At 42.1% G+C, this 18,266-nt stretch overlaps 2 protein-coding genes across 2 annotated transcripts; both read left to right on the top strand.

The window, feature by feature from the left end:
- Positions 1-6,248: 6,248 nt before the first annotated feature.
- On the top strand, positions 6,249-10,727 carry LOC123519420 (phenoloxidase-activating factor 1-like). Its single transcript, XM_045280711.1, has 8 exons — positions 6,249-6,628; positions 6,842-6,981; positions 7,300-7,474; positions 7,812-7,932; positions 8,760-8,959; positions 9,356-9,552; positions 10,028-10,123; positions 10,489-10,727. Exons 1-8 carry the CDS (start codon positions 6,535-6,537, stop codon positions 10,597-10,599), a joined length of 1,134 nt encoding a protein of 377 aa, XP_045136646.1. The 5' UTR covers positions 6,249-6,534; the 3' UTR covers positions 10,600-10,727.
- A 3,200-nt stretch (positions 10,728-13,927) lies between these two features.
- On the top strand, positions 13,928-17,452 carry LOC123519419 (serine protease grass-like). Its single transcript, XM_045280710.1, has 9 exons — positions 13,928-13,958; positions 14,853-14,940; positions 15,228-15,367; positions 15,586-15,787; positions 15,909-16,023; positions 16,141-16,331; positions 16,470-16,666; positions 16,821-16,916; positions 17,036-17,452. The coding sequence occupies exons 2-9, from the start codon at positions 14,853-14,855 to the stop codon at positions 17,144-17,146; spliced, it is 1,140 nt and encodes a 379-aa protein (XP_045136645.1). The 5' UTR covers positions 13,928-13,958; the 3' UTR covers positions 17,147-17,452.
- The last annotated feature ends 814 nt before the right edge of the window (positions 17,453-18,266 follow it).

The following is an 18,266-nucleotide window of genomic DNA, read 5'->3' as shown; positions in this document are numbered from 1 at the left end:
GTAGGATATGTTTTCTTCAGAACACGACCAGTCATCTTTGTGGCCTTAGAAAATAGTCGTTGTGAGAGTGTGAAGTGTTTCAAAACAGGGCTCTGGGGTCCGTACTCAGACACGCTTTGCTCTCTCACTACGACTCTTTTACAAGGCCACACAGATTATCAGCGGGGCAGTGTTGCCAGATGGGATTGATGAATTCTCAGATTTTACTTTAAAAAATCAGTAGATTGGAAACTTTTTTCGGTAGATTTTATATATATATATATATATATATATATATATATATATATATATATATATATATATATATATATATATATATATATATTGCACGTCACATGTCTTTTTATATTATCTACCAAAGGTAAATAATATTAAATACACGTGCTATGCAAACATGAGCAATTTAAATAATGTGTTTTTATCTCATATTTTTTTGGCAACAAACACGATTTTTGTTTTTTTGCTTTTTGAAAGGTTTATTATTAAAGAATAAGATCATGCTGGGAATTCCGCAGACAAATTATACTTTTCATATCTTCCGGTACTCAAATAAAAAAGAAAAACAAAAATTGGAACACTTTGATCTAAATGCATAAAGAAAATGAACAAAAGAACATACGAAATGAGGAGACTGCAAGAGGCCAGATAGACCTACACGAGGCAGTTCCTTTTCTCCCATCCTCCGAACAAATCAATGTTCCATCCAACCAACTATCCACAACCAGCTAATACAAAACCGTAGATAGGTTGAGTTTAGAGAACAGTAAGTAGTTGGCTGAGTAGTTGGCTACACTCGTAAATTAGCACACTCCACCCACATCACTTCACAAACGCAGCCCGCTAATATTTTAAATCAACACAAAATTAAACTTTTAAACAGCATAAATATATTCTCTGAAGACTTACAGGTGCGTGTGTGTAGTCTTAGGAGCCTAAGAGTCAAGACTGTATAGCGCCCGAACCAGCGACATCAGTTACAGTACTATTGGTTTGTTGTTGTCCGTCAGCTGAGATTCGATACATGAAAGAGACACGTACTCCACAACCCACCTCTCTCTCTCTCTCTCTCTCTCTCTCTCTCTCTCTCTCTCTCTCTCTCTCTCTCGTCGTGTCTAAGCGCGGTGCAACCTCATGACTCTCTCTCTCTCTCTCTAAGCGCTCAACCTCTCTCTCTCTCTCTCTCTCTCCGTCGTGTCTAAGCGCAACCTCATGACTCTCTCTCTCTCTCTCTCTCTCTCTCTCTCTCTCTCTCTCTGTAGATTTCGTGGATTTCTTGGGAGGTTTGATCGAAAAATCAGTAGATTTGACCACATTTTCGAAATCTGTCGGTAGATCGGTAGATCCATAAAAAAATCAGTAGATCTACCGACTTATCGGTAGATCTGGCAACGCTGCAGCGGGGTTTTCAAGAGTACTTCTCCTGTTAATAATGTAGAAATCTTGTCACTCTGTCTCTAGAATCGTAAAAATGCCTTAAAAACTCGTGTAAACTTAAGTAAAGCCTTTTAAAATAGTGAAGGGTGAAGCATAGAAGTGTTTGATAATACGAGGCTGAGTCACAGCGGCAGCGAGGACTCGTAACGTTTCTGGGGTAGCAAAGTTGCGACGCGCCGCCACTTCGAGAAAATTTATTAGTTCATTTACCGAGGATGACTTTCTCGGTGAGTTTCTCTGCTTTTTCCCTTCCCTTTTTTTTGTGATTTTCCCGTTTTTTCTTGCAGGCGAATATCGGAACTTTTAAGAAATGCATCGTGGTCTAATAAAAATGGGGTTTATACTAATTATTTATTCATTTAACGCAAGATGAGTAAGAAAATAGAAAAAAGACTAAGTGAGACGCAAAAATCACAAAACAGAGACAAACAAAACAGATACAAGAAATAAACAAAGGACAAATATCTTAAAACCAACCAAGCAACAGACAAACAAACAGGTATTGAGTGAAGACCGCGTCTGTTTACAATTCATTAATTTTCGTAACTCGTCACCCTGGTCACCTTATCGCCTCTCCGCCACGTGCACTGCAATCAAACTTACTTCATTCGCTACTTAGGATGTGACGTCACCAGGAGGGAGGAAAAGTAAGTCATCCTGTATTCTTGGAAGTAGCGTTCTAAAAGGAGGAGGAGGAGGAGGAGGAGGAGGAGGAGGTGGTGGTGGGGGTGCAGGAGATGCTGGTGGTGTTGATGGTTGTGGTAGGATGCGTTTAGAAGCAGAATTAAGAGCGATGGTTTAAAGATTAATGGTGAAGAGTGAGAGACTGAAGAAGGAGAACTAAGAGGAATGAGAAGAAGAGGAGGAAGAGGAAGAGGAGGAGAAGGAAGAAGAAGAGGAGAAGGTGGAGGAGGAGAAGAAGGAGGAAGAAAAAGAGGAGGAGGAAGAGGAAGAGAAGAAGAAGGAAGAAAAAGAAGAGGAGGAGGAGGAGAAGGAGGAAGAAAAGAAGAGGAGGAGGAGGAGGAGAGAGAGGAGGAAGAAAAAGAGAGAATGTAGAGAAGTAAAGCTCATATCATTGTTTGTCTAACGTAACTTACATCATTGTTTTTTCCTTTCCTTGTTCCGTTAATGTGACGTAACCTTGAGTCTTTCCTTCGTGACGTAGCTTGTGTTGTGTTGTGACGGCTGTGTGGTGATGTGGTGTGGTATGGTGTACTGTGGTGTTGTATTGGTACTTTGGTCCTGGCTGTGGTGATGCGCTATGCTGTGGTGTTCTGTGGTGATGTATTGTTGCTTTAGTCCTGGCTGTGGTGATGCGCTATGCTGTGGTGTACTGTGGTGATGTATTGGTGCTTTAGTCTTGTCTGTGGTGATGCGCTGTGGTGTATAATTGTTGGAGGAGAAAGAGGAAGAATAAACAAACTAACAAACAGCAATAACAAAAGCAAAAATCCCCACCACCACATCACCACCTTCACCACCACCACCACCACCACCACCATTACCACATCAAGGTAACACGCAAGCACACCTGAGATGATTACCAATACTAGTCACAGGTAAGAGTTGAGTCACTGAGACCGGGAACACAGATAGGTACTCTAAATTAACCTCATCTTTACGTTTCTTCCATACACTAAGTTTCACATACACTTTAATCACTTATTCACAAACTTGGGACCTCCTACAACTCAGCGCCCGGAGGTAGAGAGAAAGAGGGAGGGGGAGAGGGAGAGAGAGGGAGAAAGAGAGAGAGAGGTCCCGTTACTCCCCCTGCTTAATAAGAAAGGAAAAAAAAGTGAGTTTCTATACCAAGGTGGCATTAAATGGAGTCTATTCAAGGTCAGTGCCCCATCCAAAAAGAAAACGGAGAAACCGCAACACGGCACATGACACACACACACACACACACACACACACACACACAGAGAGAGAGAGAGAGGGGGGGGGGGCAGACAAGTGGTTGAAATGAGAGAACTGTGGCGGGATTTCCAATTGTGTGAATAATATTAATGACAGACAGGCTGAGGGAAAGTTTAGGGGCCGCGTACCTTGTGAAATGAGCGTGAGTGTTGAGGTGGTGGTGGTGGTGGTGGTGGTGGTGGGTACACGTGTAAGGCTGCCACTGCAATACTTCAACACTACAGCACCACAACAGTGTCACGTGGTCTCTCTCTCTCTCTCTCTCTCTCTCTCTCTCTGACACGTGTGATGCTAATTGTTCTTTCTATTTATGACACGTGAGTGTTCCTATCCATTGTTCTTTCTATCCATGAGTGTTCCTTTTATCCATGAGTGTTCCTTTTGTTCCTTTTTATCCATGAGTGTTCCTTTTTATCCATGAGTGTTCCTTTTTATCCACGAGTGTTCCTTTTTATCCACGAGTGTTCCTTTTATCCATGTTCCATGAGTGTTCCTTTTATCCACGAGTGTTCCTTTTTATCCATGAGTGTTCCTTTTATCCACGAGTGTTCCTTTTTATCCATGAGTGTTCCTTTTTATCCATGAGTGTTCCTTTTTATCCACGAGTGTTCCTTTTTATCCACGAGTGTTCCTTTTTATCCATGAGTGTTCCTTTTTATCCACGAGTGTTCCTTTTTATCCATGAGTGTTCCTTTTTATCCACGAGTGTTCTTTTTATCCATGAGTGTTCCTTTTTATCCACGAGTGTTCCTTTTTATCCACGAGTGTTCCTTTTTATCCACGAGTGTTCCTTTTTATCCACGAGTGTTCCTTTTTATCCACGAGTGTTCCTTTTTATCCACGAGTGTTCCTTTTATCCATGAGTGTTCCTTTTTATCCACGAGTGTTCCTTTTTATCCATGAGTGTTCCTTTTTATCCATGAGTGTTCCTTTTATCCATGAGTGTTCCTTTTTATCCACGAGTGTTCCTTTTTATCCACGAGTGTTCCTTTTTATCCATGAGTGGTTCTTTTTATCCATGAGTGTTCCTTTTTATCCATGAGTGTTCCTTTTTATCCACGAGTGTTCCTTTTTATCCACGAGTGTTCCTTTTTATCCATGAGTGTTCCTTTTTATCCATGAGTGTTCCTTTTTATCCACGAGTGTTCCTTTTATCCACGAGTGTTCCTTGTTATCCACGAGTGTTCCTTTTTATCCATGAGTGTTCCTTTTTATCCATGAGTGTTCCTTTTTATCCACGAGTGTTCCTTTTTATCCACGAGTGTTTTTTTTTATCCATGAGTGTTCCTTTTTATCCATGAGTGTTCCTTTTTATCCACGAGTGTTCCTTTTTATCCACGAGTGTTCCTTTTTATCCATGAGTGTTCCTTTTTATCCATGAGTGTTCCTTTTTATCCATGAGTGATCCTTTTCATCCACGAGTGTTCCTTTTTATCCACGAGTGTTCCTTTTTATCCATGAGTGTTCCTTTTTATCCATGAGTGTTCCTTTTTATCCATGAGTGTTCCTTTTTATCCATGAGTGTTCCTTTTTATCCATGAGTGTTCCATGAGTATTCCTTTTCATCCATAAGTGCTCCTTGAGTGTTCCTTTTTATCCAAGAGTGATCCTTTTTTTATCCACTATTTCACTGATGGTCAAACTATTACTACCATGAAAATACTCTTGAAAAACTGACACAAACTCAAGAATTCCATTATGGTTGACCTATTACTACCATAACAACACCAACACTCTTGAAAAAAAAAAGACAAACAAAGTATCGTGTCATATTTTTAACCTAATACTACCCTAACAACACCTACACTCTTGAAAAAAAAAAAAAACACATGAACTCAAGTATCGTATCATATTAATCTATTACTACCATGGAAACTCTTGAAAAACTCACATAAAACCAAGTATCGTGTCAAATTTAACCTATTAGTACCATAACAAGACCTGGTGGACCTGTTCACACACACACACACACACACACACACACACACACACACACACACACACACACACACTGCTCTCTCTCTCTCTCTCTCTCTCTCTCTCTCTCTCTCTCTCTCTCTCTCTCTCTCTCTATCTATCTATCTATCTATCTACACACACACACACACACACACACACACACACACACACACACACAATTCAAATCCACATAAACTCAAATATTCCATTATTATTAACCTTTTACTACATAACAACGCCTTGGAAGACCTGTATACATTCCAATACTGTGATTAAACTATTACTATCATGAAAACAGTCGTGAAAACCCCACCTGCTTCTATTACATGAGGATCAACTTATTACTATCATTACTTCATTCTAGAAAACCCCCAACAACTTCCTCCACAACATTTTGAAACCACTGGAGATAAGACGATAGGGTGTTTGAGAATACGCCCCTATTTGTGACTTTCCTCCTCCTCCTCCTCCTCCTCCTCCTCCTCCTCCTCCACCTTCTCCTCTTCCTTCTTTCTTCTCCTTATTCTTACGAGAGCAAACATCTCAGAAACAGAATTGGATACCTTTATTGTTGTCTTTCTTCTTCTTGTCATTTATTTATTTATTTATTTATTTACTTATTTATGTGTTGTTTTTCTTCTTGTCATTCTTTTTTCTATTTTTCTGTGGTATTTATTTACTTATATAGACTTATCCATCTATTACTATTTCTTCATCTTCTTGTCATTCTTTTTTTATATTTCTTTTTTGTGGCATCTATTGATTTACTTATACACTTATTCATTTATTCCTTTACTTTACAATCCTTTTTTTTTTTTAGTCAATTAATCGTCTATTACTTTATCTATCTAACCTTTGAAAATCTATCTCTATCAACAATTCTCTTTCTTTCACTCTGCATCGCGACTGACTAACCGGATCAAAAAGTAGGAAAGAAGAGAAAGCTTGAGTCCTTGCTCAAAACGTATGCTATGGAAAAAAAAAAAAAGTAATCAGCCTTCCACATACAAAAGTTTCCCTGAGTTGCGGCGCCTTGCAATCTTAAAGGTCAATATAAAACAAAACTGAAGGAGGGGAGAGATACGATCAGTTCCTGCCGTGACGAGACAGAGAGAGAGAGAGAGAGAGAGAGAGAGAGAGAGAGAGAGAGAGAGAGAGAGACGGTAATTGAAAGCGTCTACTGGTTGTCTTAGTGGTTAGTGTTCTTGTTTTATCGAGATGAGCTGGAAAGTTTGGTTTATCCTGACGGTGGCGGCGGCGGCAGCGGTGACGGTGGCGGAGAGCAGAGGGATGGTGAGGGAAACCAGGCAAGGTGAGAGAGAGAGAGAGAGAGAGAGAGAGAGAGAGAGAGAGAGAGAGATTTCACACTTTCTTTCGTCTTATAACCATGAGTAAAAAAGACTTTATCAGGAAAAAACAAACAAAAATAAGAAAAAAAAAATTCGCTAATGAGGAAGTAAACTCCACGCAGATTGAAAGAAAACAAGGACATTGATAGGGAAACTTATCTAATCTTCCTTGGTAGCGAGTCGGTGTCCAGTGGGCGAGAACTGCACTCCCCTCACAAGGTGCCAACCACTGAGAACCCTGGTGACGTACAGAGTGCCAGGGTGGGAGAGGAGAGTGAGGGCAGCGCATTGTGGAGGAACGCCAGGGAACTACAGAGTGAGTAACCATGATGTCAAAGTCAAGTTGAAATAGTGACATGAATCTTATCTTTTCCTTATTCTAACCCCTCCAGTACCATGACGCATTTCATTATACATTCTGCTTACTATCTGACGTTACTATACAGCTTCAGAAACTCATGTGGGAGATTAGAATAGTGAAGATTGTGGCCATTAATCTTCTGACCACGATAAACCTTTCCTAATGTCAATAAGATGGTCTAATTGTACACAAATATCAAGGTAAAACTGTTTCCAAGTATTGAAGAGGTTAAACAAAGCATTTAACATCCCCATCATCATTGCCGTCCCCAAGGTGTGCTGCCCGAGAGAAGGCTTCCCCACAAACACCACCTCAAGGCCGGGAGTGGGCGGGGAGAACCTGCTGCCAAGTGGACACCAGTGCGGACAGTCCCACCTTTTGAAGATTGTGTTCGGGGAAGATGTGTTGCTTAGTGGCTACCCGTGGATGGCGCTGCTCGGATATGGAGGTAAGGAAGGAGGAGAAGGAGGAGGAGGAGGAGGAGGAGGAGGAGTGGAAGACGAGGAAACTCAAAACGTACGGAGATACAAAATTTCTCCTATTCTATAATGAAAACAAGGTGAAAAAAAGGAAGGAGAAGAAAGTGGAAGCAAAAGGAGGAGGCAGAGGAGAGGAGTAAATAAAAGAAGAAAAAAAGGGAGAAGGAATGGCAAAAACAGAAAATGAAAATACAAAATAATCAGTGTTCTATAATGACATGGAAAGGAGAAGAAGGAAGAAAAAGAGGATACAGAAAAGAAAACGTAAGAACCACATTAACATCTCCCTTTGTTTTCTTGCTACAGACAGAGGTACACGTAACCCAGACTGGCGGTGCGGTGGTGTGCTTCTTAACGACCGCTACGTACTCACTGCCGCCCACTGCGTCCACCGTAACTACACCGTGCTGAGAGGCATAGGGCCACTGTGAGTATACCTTATCCACTTTGCTTTCCGCCCAATCACCGAACCAACAATGCCAGCCTTTTTGAGTGAGCCAGACAACCAATATAGAAAATAATACACGAATGGATGTAGTGGATAAGTGGAAGAGGTTTAGCAGTGTGGTCAGCGGCAGCACGAGAATGTAAGATGGATAGAGGGAGCAGGTGGTGATAGGAAAGTTGGCTAGTAAGGGGATAGCAGAGATGTTCATGATTTTTAGAGGTGCATACTCTAAAGCAGCTAGTATTTTTGCAGTTTCCTTCATTTTTATTCTTAATGTATAGAATTTCAGGTTTAATGAGTTACTTATACACTTATATTAAAAAATGCCTTCCCCTCTCACCACGATAATTTTGCAAGGCCACAAAGATAACTAACCGGGTTTTCAATCCTCTTAATGCACTACAAATCTTGCTAATCTTTCCACCAAAACCATAAAAATACTATTAACCCCTTCAGTACCATGACGAGTTTTCATATTCATTCTGCTTACTCTTTGGAGATTTTATACAGCTTCAGAAATTTAAGTGAGGGATTAAAATAGAGAAGACACTAGCAATTAATCCTCTGACCTCCATAGATCCTTCCTAATGTTAGTAAAATCGTCTAATCACACCCAAAACTCAAGGTAAAAATGCGTCCCAATACTGAAGAGGTTAAAAACACGAGTATCTTCAACTGGAGCCTTTGGAGAGAGATGACACTAAGGGAGATAAGCGTTTCAGACCAAGGGACATACAAAAGCTAATCATACAAGCATCACAGGTGTCCTCTGCCCAAAGACACAACACAGTAACCTTCCTCTGCAGGGTGGCGGTGAGACTCGGGGAACATGTCATATCCACCAACCCAGATTGCCTTAAGGATCCCAAACTGCCGATCCCGTGCGCTCTCTCCCCCCAGGACTTCACCCCCCAGCAGGTTATCATTCACAAGGACTTCAGCAGACGAATTCGGCTGAGTGATGACATTGCCCTCATCCGCCTCGACAGGAAAGCCACTCTAGGAGGTCAGTGGGGAGGAACAGAGATAAGATGTGATGACAGTAAGGATTGACAGTACTGGTGTGATGAAAGGATTGACTACTGGTGTGATGAAAGGGTTGACAGTACTGGTGTGATGAAAGGATTGACTACTGGTGTGATGAAAGGGTTGACAGTACTGGTGTGATGAAAGGATTGACAGTACTGGTGTGATGAAAGGGTTGACAGTACTGGTGTGATGAAAGGGTTGACAGTATTGGTGTGATGAAAGTAAGGATTGACACTACTTGTGTGATAAAAGCAAGGACAGACAGCAAAGGAATGATAGAAAAAAAAATCTTATAAGTAATGACATTCAGGTGAATCTTTCCTCTTCATATTTTGCTTCTAATGAGTCTCGTTTCCTTCGTCGCCTCCGTCAGGTCCCGTCCAACCTCTGTGCCTTCCGCCTGTGGGTGTGGACATACCGACTTTCCTGGATGGACGTGACGCCATCGTGGCAGGCTGGGGCATCACGGAGAGTGGAAAAAGCTCAGATATCTTGAAGGCTGCGAAGATTCCATTTGTCGAGCATTCAGTCTGCACCAGAACCTACCCTGGCCAGCTAGTGCAGGAGCAGGTCAGTGGCTGCGGGTGTGGGATCCTGGGTCCGTATTCAAAAACTCTTTGCTCTCTCGCCATGATTATTATCAAAGGCCACAGAGATGATTAGCGGGCTTTTTAAGAGTGTTTCTCTAGTTAATAATGTAGAAATCTTGTCAGTCTGCTTCTAGAACCGTAAAAACTCCTTAAAACTCGTGTTAACTTAAGTAAAGCCCTTGGAAATAGTGGAGGTGAAGCACAGAAATGTTTGAGAATACGAGCCCAGGGGTCGGTTGTGCATTCAAGCTTCAAACAAGGAGGAGGTCGATGATAAACCTAGCCTAAATTAAGCCAGTCTAAACAGTTGAGTTTGATGTCATGTCCTCTGTTGGTTTAATTAATTTTCCTTGGTAGTGTTAGTTTGTTTTTCTCTGGTTGGAATACCTTAGTGCAGTGACAAACGTTCTTTAGGTAACAGTTTCTCCCTTCAGTTCAGTTTGGTTCTCCCACAGGTGTGCTTCGGCGGGAGAGGCAAAGTCGATTCCTGCAGGATGGACTCAGGCGGACCAATCTTCCAAGTGAGCAACGAACCTCCTCGCTTCGTTCTGGTGAGTAGCGTTGGCTGTGCAAGGGACTGACTGCTGTTGCTCGCATGGTTGTTACGTGTATTTTTTGTACTACTGCCGTTTGGTTTGACAATGTAAATCCTTCCCTTTAACTCAATACCTCATTCAGAAATCCGTCACTTTCTCCCACCACAACTATTTCTAAAGGTCGCAGAGATGATTAGCTGTGTTTTCAAGAGCGCTTCTACTGTTAATAATGTAGAAAACTCGTTAATCTGTCACTGGACCCATAAAATCACCCTTGGAACCCGTGTCACTTCAATTAGTAGAGAAATTTCAAGGGAACGGAGGCGCGGTGAAAAAAACGTTTCTAAATATGATCTGAAGTAGTACTCTCTCTCCCCCAGCTGGCCATCCTCTCCGGCGGGTTGGAGAAATGTGGCACTCCCGGGGCTCCAGCTGTCTATACAAACGTCGACAGCTACAGGCAGTGGATTGTGGATAGCATTAGACCCTAGAAGTACACCAAAGTCGTCTTCTCTAAGGCTATCTTCTTCTTCTTCTTCTTCTTCTTCTTCTTCTTCTTCTTCTTCTTCTTCTTCTTCTTTTCTTCTTTTTCTTCTTTTTCTTTTCTTTTTCTTTTTTCTTTTTTTCTTCTTTTCCTTCTTTTCCTTTTTCTTTTTTATTTTTCTTCTTCTTTTCTTTTCTTCTTCTTTTCCTTCCCTTCCTTCTTCATATCATTCGTTTATTTATTTTCTTTTTATGTCTTCATGTTTGTCAGAGTGTTTGCTTCCTGTCAGGCTACAGGCGTCACTACACAAATAAAGCTTTTTCGATTAAATGTATTTTCAATCAGCGATCCCTTTAAATGTTAGTCTTTGTGTATTGTGTACGTTAACGAACGACGGCACACACACACACACACACACACACACACACACACACACACACACACACACACACACACACACACACACACACACACACACACACACACAAAATTAAAGAAATGACCCCTGACACTCATACATTTGTGCACATGCTAAGGAAAGAAGGAAGAGGTGGTGGTGTTGGTCTTTTACTTTCTAGAACATGCAATAAAATTAGGGTGGATAAGTCAGAAAAATGGGAGAGCTTTGAACATATGCAAGTTAGCTGTGAGCTTGGTGGTAGAAAATCTATGTTTATAGTGGTCTATAGACCTCCAAGCCTAAGTGCCCGGTCGTTTATTGACGATTTCAGGAAATACTTGGAACTGCTGGATATGGTGAGCGTTAATATTTTTATTTGTGGAGATTTTAATATAAGAATGGATGAACAAGAAAACTATATAGTGAGGGAGTTTCAAGATATGATGAAATCCTTTAATTTAGACAATAAAGTAGAAAAAGCAACATCTGCTGGTGGACATGTAATTGACTTGGTCTTCTGTGACTCAGATCATAATCTTGTTCGAGAAGTAAATGTTGATGAAATCTGCAGGATTTCACCGGTGCACAGGATGGTTATTTTTCAAATATCTTGTAAAAAAGAAACTACGTACACTAAGCGATCAGTGTTTCGTAGGAAAAATTATATTGACCCTGAGCGGCTGATAGCTGAAGTGTCACAGGCCATTCAGTTAAGAAAGGATGATGGAAGAGTAGCAGTTGAGAAATGTGAATCTTGTTTGTCTGAATTATATAATGGCAACATGAAAAAAGAATACAATGAAATGTGTCCACTTCATGAAAAGGATATTAAGATAAGAGATCATGCACCTTGGTTTAATACTGAAATTTCCATAGCTAAGAAAGAAAAAAGGAAGAAAGAAAAAAGGTGGCGTAGACTACGAACAGAAGAGGCAAGAAGGAATATATGGACATGAGAAACAGGCTAAACAAACTTGTACAGAGGAGAAAGTGTCAGTACTATAGACAGAAGTCATTAGAGTCACGGTCTAACATTAGTAGATTATATAAGATACTGGATAATTTGACAGGTAACAGGAAAATAAATAAGTTGCCTGAGGGGTTTAATGACACTGTGCTGGCAAATATGTTCCTTGACTTCTTTGATCAAAAGATAAAGTCGATTGTGGAGAATTTTAGAAATGAGGAGCTTGAAATACCCGTGAGTATGCCAACGCCTCGGGCTAAGCTACTCTCCTTTAAGCAAGTAAGTGTGGATGAAGTAAAGGAGATTGTACATAAAGTTAATATAACCTACTGCGATAATGACCCATTACCTATTAGTGATATTATTCAGAGTGAGAAGTTCTGTGAAATTCTGGAAATTTTTAAACTGATTATAAACAGTAGCTTCATGAACAATACCTTTCCTGTCTCTGAAAAATGGCATTGATAAAGCCCATTGTAAAGGGTAAATGGATACGCAGTGCTTGAGTTCCTTTAGACCTGTATCTAATTTGACCTTTTTATCGAAGATTATTGAAAGTGCTGTATTAAACCAATTACTCGACCATTTGAAAGTAGTGCAGGCTTTACCGGATAATCAATCGGCTTATAGAAAACTTTATTCGACTGAGACAGCTTTATGCTCAGTTATCAATGATCTGATAATCCTGATGGATGAAGGAAAATGTGGTTTGCTAATTTTACTGGACTTAAGTGCAGCATTTGACACAGTTGTTCACAGATTGCTTCTTTTAGATTGCAGGTCTGTCGGCATTGATGGAGATGCACTAACATATTTAGAAAGTTATCTTGCAAACAGGCAATACTGTGTTCAAGTTGGTAAATCTTTCTCAGACAAGAAGATTTTAGAAAGAGGAGTACCCCAAGGCAGTGTTTTAGGTCCTATTCTGTTCTGTATATATACTATTGAACTTTCACACATACTAAGAAAACATGACATTGACTTCAAACTGTTTGCTGATGACACACAGTTTTACATGACCTTGAACAATGTAGATAATGTTGAAGGAAAGATAAAACTTATTATGGATGATGTTGGTAGATGGATGGAATCCAAGCAGTTGAAACTTAATCAAAACAAGACTGAATGCTTGATAGTGGGTAAGAATAAGGACTTAAAGAGGATTGATATGTCCACATTATATATTGATGGTAACAGTTTGGGTGTTCGTGATACAGTGAAGGATCTGGGAGTATTATTGGACTGTCATTTATCTATGAAAGATCAAATACGGCAGGTGGTTAAGACGACAAGATACCATCTGAAAAATATAGGTTTTGTCAGAAAATACTTGGATGAGAAAACTACGAAGATGCTGGTTCATAATCATGTGATAAGCAAACTGGATTACTGCAATTCTCTGTATTATGGACTGCCTAAGTATCTCTTAAAAGACTTACAGCTTGTCATGAACAGAGCTGCCAGACTGATTACAGGCGTCTCTCCTCGTGAGAGGATAACACCTGTATTGATAGATCTGCATTGGCTGCCAATTAAAGCACGAATTGAGTACAAGATTAGTGTTATGACTCATCAGGCATTACAGTCTGGAAAACCTGAGTACTTGAGGAACTTACTGGAAACATTCCACCATGACACTACGATGGAGCTGAGACACGATGCAGACCCATACAGACTACATGAGCCAAGATATAACCTTGACATGGGATGTCGAGCATTTGCAAGATGCGCACCAAGGATTTACAATAAACTGCCGAGTGATATCAAAGGTTGTGCCAGGATCGATATCTTCAAAAAGAAATTGAAGACATATTTGTTCAAGGAAGTTTATGATTTTAACGGCATGGAAATCAAAGACAATTATAGATGCTAGTTGCTTTTGAGGAGGCTCTGCTGAGCGCTGCCTCGCAGTGGAGCGGAGCCTTGAACAAACACCCCAAGTAACAAGTAACAAGTCACAAAACCAGGTGTTCTCGTGCGCGCCAGAAAGAGGAACAAGGTAAATGCTGGTAGTGTTTTTGCTTCGAGTTAAACAGATGTGACAAAAGAGGTTATTTTCTGGAGGTGGTTTTTGAGTGGTAGTTTGGATAGAAGGTGGATTGTAATGTGGTTGATTGAAGGGTTGTGAGGGTATTTAGTAAGTGACAAACTGGTTTTTTTTATCATGTATTTCACTATGGCAATTAATACAAATCAATCCGAAACGTAAACTTTGCTTTGAGATAGGACGTGCCACAAAAAGTATCCCCTTTAGCCCAGAAATTCCCGTGAAAACCCCACATGGTATAAATAAATAAAAAAATAAAAAAGTAGAATAAAACGTAAAAGAACCACTGGTAGACAAGGTGGCGCCAGGTGAGTTGACTTGTAGTGGCGGTGAGGGATTTAGGCCACCTTGATAATCGTATGCCAGTTATTTAGTTCATTGTCGGTACTAATTGTTACTTTACTTCTATCGAAACAAGGGCAGCACACTTTTCGAGGCGGGTTACCTTATTGTGAGAAATCTAGTTTTTGATAATAATATGCGTCTAGTCAGCTATTTCTTGGTATTACTGTTGCTTCACTGCTTTAAATGAGATCAGGTTACCCTCTTCAGTACTAGGATGCATTTTTTATCTTGATTTTTGGGTATTAGACGATTTTATTGACATTAGGAAGGGTCTATGGAGGTCAAAAGATTAATAGCCACAGTCTTCACTATTTTAATCCCCCACATGTATTTCTGAAGTTGTATAAAATCACCAAATAGTAAGCAGAATGAATATGAAAGCACGTCATGGTACAGAAGGAGTTGAGTAAATTGGTCGATGCGGATTGCCCACTGACCGTGAAATTTAGCCCGGCCTAGATAACTATTTGCGAGAGATTTAACTTTATTTTTCCTTCTCAGATGAAGTGGAGAGTGTGTTGCAGCCTGGTGGTGGTGGCAGCGGTGGTGGCGTCAGTGAGTGAGGGAGCAGTGAGGACAGCCAGGCAAGGTGAGAATTCAATGTCACGTAAACAGGTAAACAGTAAGAATATCAGACAGTAAGAATATCAAACAGTGAAAATATCAAACAGTAAACAGTAAGGATATCAAACAGTGAGTGCAAGGGCGATGAGGACAGCAAGACGTAAACAGGTAAACAAACAGTAAAAACATCAACACGTATTCGCTCACTAAAATGTTTAATCTCCCAAATAAAAAAAGAAAGAAAAGAAAAACCAGTCTTCGTCATAGAAAACGGAGAAACATAATGGAAGACTAAACCATTTTCTCCTGCAGCTCGCCAGTGTTCATCTGGTGAGGAGTGCCTGTCGCTGAGGGTGTGCAGGTCGATCCAGGACGTGGTGTCGAGTCGGCGGTCTGGTTGGGAGATTATTGTGAGGGAGGCGATATGTGGGCAAGACAACGGTGGCTTCAGAGTGAGTGACAGGAACTTTAGAGATGACTGGTGTGAAATATACTAAAAATCCATCATATTGACTAATATTTCTCTATCTGCGTTGTTCTTGTTCCTCTTATTCTTGTCCTTCGCTAGTCATTCTCCTCAGTAGCTGCCTTCATTCTACACTTACCGTCATTCACCTTTCCGTCTCACATTACCCTGTAAAACCGCTTGACATTCCTTCACCCTCCACAGGTGTGCTGCCCAGACTCTGACCCCGGCTCCAACAACCCCGTCGTCTCCGGCAGCAGCTCCACCACTTCCCAGCCTACTGTGGACGGAGAAACACTGCTGCCGAAGGGGAGTGAGTGCGGGCAATCCGGTAACCACAGGGTCGTGTTCGGGGAAGATGCTCCTCTCTATGCCTATCCTTGGATGGTGCTGCTCGGATACAGAGGTAAGGAGGAGGAGGAGGAGGAGGAGGAGGAGGAGCGGTATATGAATTGGAAAACATAAAAACCATACTATAAAAAGGGAAATTACTGTAGCTAGGTCCCCTTGGCCTCTCCTCGCTGCAGACAGAGCCAACCCATCCTGGAAGTGTGGCGGCGCCCTCATCAACGACCGCTACGTGCTCACCGCTGCTCACTGCGTCCACCGTAACTTCACCATCCCCTCTGGCAACGGCGATGTGTAAGTGTCAGTTTCTGCCTTGCTGCTTTCCCCTCCTAGCACTTTAAAGAATCTACAAAGTGAACAGTAAAATAGTCCCTCACACGTTCTCACACTCACTGCGCCGTGCCTTCACAGAGTGGCCCTGCGAGTGGGAGAACACACCATATCCATCGACCCAGACTGCGCCCTGACCGATGCCGTGCCGTGTTCCTCCCCCGAGGACTTCGACCCAGAAGAGGTGATCGTTCACCCTCAGTTCAACAAGCGAGCTCCTGTGAGTGACGACATCGCCCTCATTCGCCTCAACAAGAAGGTCACGTTTGGCTGTGAGTATGCCAGAGGAGTTTATTGTGTCGTGACGGAGTAAAGAGTGTGGTGGAGGTGCTACAAGTAATGACCTACAGGTGAACCTTTCCTTCTCTCCCTTCTGGTATCTAATGACACTCTATCTTCGTCCCCGTCAGTTTCCGCTAAGCCAGTGTGCCTTCCCGCTGCGGGCTTGGACGTGAAGAGCTTCCTGGGTGCGCGCGACGCCGTGGTGGCAGGTTGGGGCGCCACAGAGACCACCTCCACCTCTGACGTCCTGCAGGCTGCGAAGGTTCCATTCGCAGAGAAGTCCACGTGCGAGCCTTTCTATCGCAACCAGCTGGTGGACGAGCAGGTGAGTGGAGGGTCAGGGTCTTGGGACACCGAGGACCTCTTTGAGTATGTATTCAGTCTTGAGTCTTCTTTACCTTGATGACAATTCAGTGTAGGTAAAAGTGATTCTTTGGTTTAGTATTGCTTCCTCGGCCTGACCTCTCCGTCCTTCCCAGGTGTGCTTCGGCGGGAGAGGCAACGTAGACTCCTGCTTCGGAGATTCTGGTGGCCCAGTCTTCCAAACCCACAACGAACTCCCTCGCTTCACCGTGGTGGGTAACTGCTGCTGCTCTCACTATGTTATTGGCACCATCATTGTAAAGCCATGTCATTCCCTGTTGCTTTACTCCAAGTCACTCTCTAAACCTCCCTCTTTCTCTCCCTCTCACAGCTGGGCATCGTGTCCCGCGGCGTGCGTGAGTGCGGGACTCCTGGGGTTCCTGCTGTCTACACCAACGTCGCCTTCTACAGGCAGTGGATAGCAAGCAGCATCAAGCCCTAGGATCTCTCCTTTCTCTTCAGGGACATCTGAGTCCTTTCTTCACACAGCCCCAAAGATGACCTCCTCCTTGTGGTGTTCCCTACATCCCCATGGCGCTGCTTCCCTCCCCGCGGCTCCAAGTGCCCGTGTCCCTCTCCAATAGTCACTTTCCTAGTTCAGTATTACAACAATTTTTTCGCGACTCTTCTTGCCACAATTAGGAAGCCAGATATGGGTCCTTCATTAGCGGGGAAAGTATTTATATGTAGTGACAATGATATGTGATAAGCCAGTATGGCGCTAATAATAAAATATTTAAGTTCATTATCTGACGGCTCATCTCTGTTCCTTCCTTCATTATATGACTTAACTTTTGCGACCCCGGTGTACTAAGCCCATTGGTAGCGTTCACCCCTGTGAGGATCTAGACAGGTTCTACCGTGGCACAAGGAGAAGCTTTTTTTTTTTTCATGTTGTGGCCTAAATCACCTGTAGGTTTACTTGAAGAGAATGGGAAGCGCTGTTCAGCTTCCGCCCATTAGTGGCGCAGACAATTTCATTTATAGTGGTACCCGTATTAGGGTCGATATCACCAAACAAGGGCATCTATGGCGTAACCACCTAGAACCTGGGTATCATGGTGACATGTAGGTAACTTCAAACCATTTGACAAATGGCAAAGCATCAAGGCGGCATGAGTTGGGATTCGAACCTACGCGTGGACGTCTGCCCGATCCCACGCTCACCACCTTATCTACTACGCCACCACCTTCCTAGGTCACCACGTATTTGCTTTGTGAAGGTCGTGAAGGGGTCGTGATACAAGGTGTGGAGGTGACAATAGAACAAAGACTACATTTGTGTCTTGGATAATCTTAAGTACTCAGTCAGCGTCCCTCCCATGTCTCCCATACCAATGTATCATACATAGTCACCGTCTTACTTACGTATCATTGTATCATAGACCATACATACTTTTCTTTAGTAAACTCTGGAACTCCGTGCCTGCTTCTATATTTCTGTCTTCCTACGACTTCTTTTAAGAGGGAGGTATCAAGTCATTTGCTCCCTAATTTTGGCTAACTCTGTACCTAGCCTTTAGAGAACCAGCACCCAAGTGGGCTTTTTTTTTTTTTATTGT

This window comes from Portunus trituberculatus, chromosome 45 (assembly GCF_017591435.1).
Source record: "Portunus trituberculatus isolate SZX2019 chromosome 45, ASM1759143v1, whole genome shotgun sequence".
NCBI classification, from domain to species: Eukaryota; Metazoa; Arthropoda; class Malacostraca; order Decapoda; family Portunidae; genus Portunus; species Portunus trituberculatus.
This window is presented reverse-complemented; position numbering and strand designations above follow the sequence as displayed.

Coding starts and splice junctions, on each gene's coding strand:
- LOC123519420 (XM_045280711.1), top strand. CDS start 6,535: ATGAGCTGGAAAGTTTGGTTTATCCTGACGGTGGCGGCGGCGGCAGCG. Junction 6,982..7,299: donor GAACGCCAGGGAACTACAGA/GTGAGTAACCAT, acceptor GCCGTCCCCAAG/GTGTGCTGCCCGAGAGAAGG. Junction 8,960..9,355: donor CAGGAAAGCCACTCTAGGAG/GTCAGTGGGGAG, acceptor CGCCTCCGTCAG/GTCCCGTCCAACCTCTGTGC.
- LOC123519419 (XM_045280710.1), top strand. CDS start 14,853: ATGAAGTGGAGAGTGTGTTGCAGCCTGGTGGTGGTGGCAGCGGTGGTG. Junction 15,368..15,585: donor AAGACAACGGTGGCTTCAGA/GTGAGTGACAGG, acceptor CACCCTCCACAG/GTGTGCTGCCCAGACTCTGA. Junction 16,332..16,469: donor CAAGAAGGTCACGTTTGGCT/GTGAGTATGCCA, acceptor CGTCCCCGTCAG/TTTCCGCTAAGCCAGTGTGC.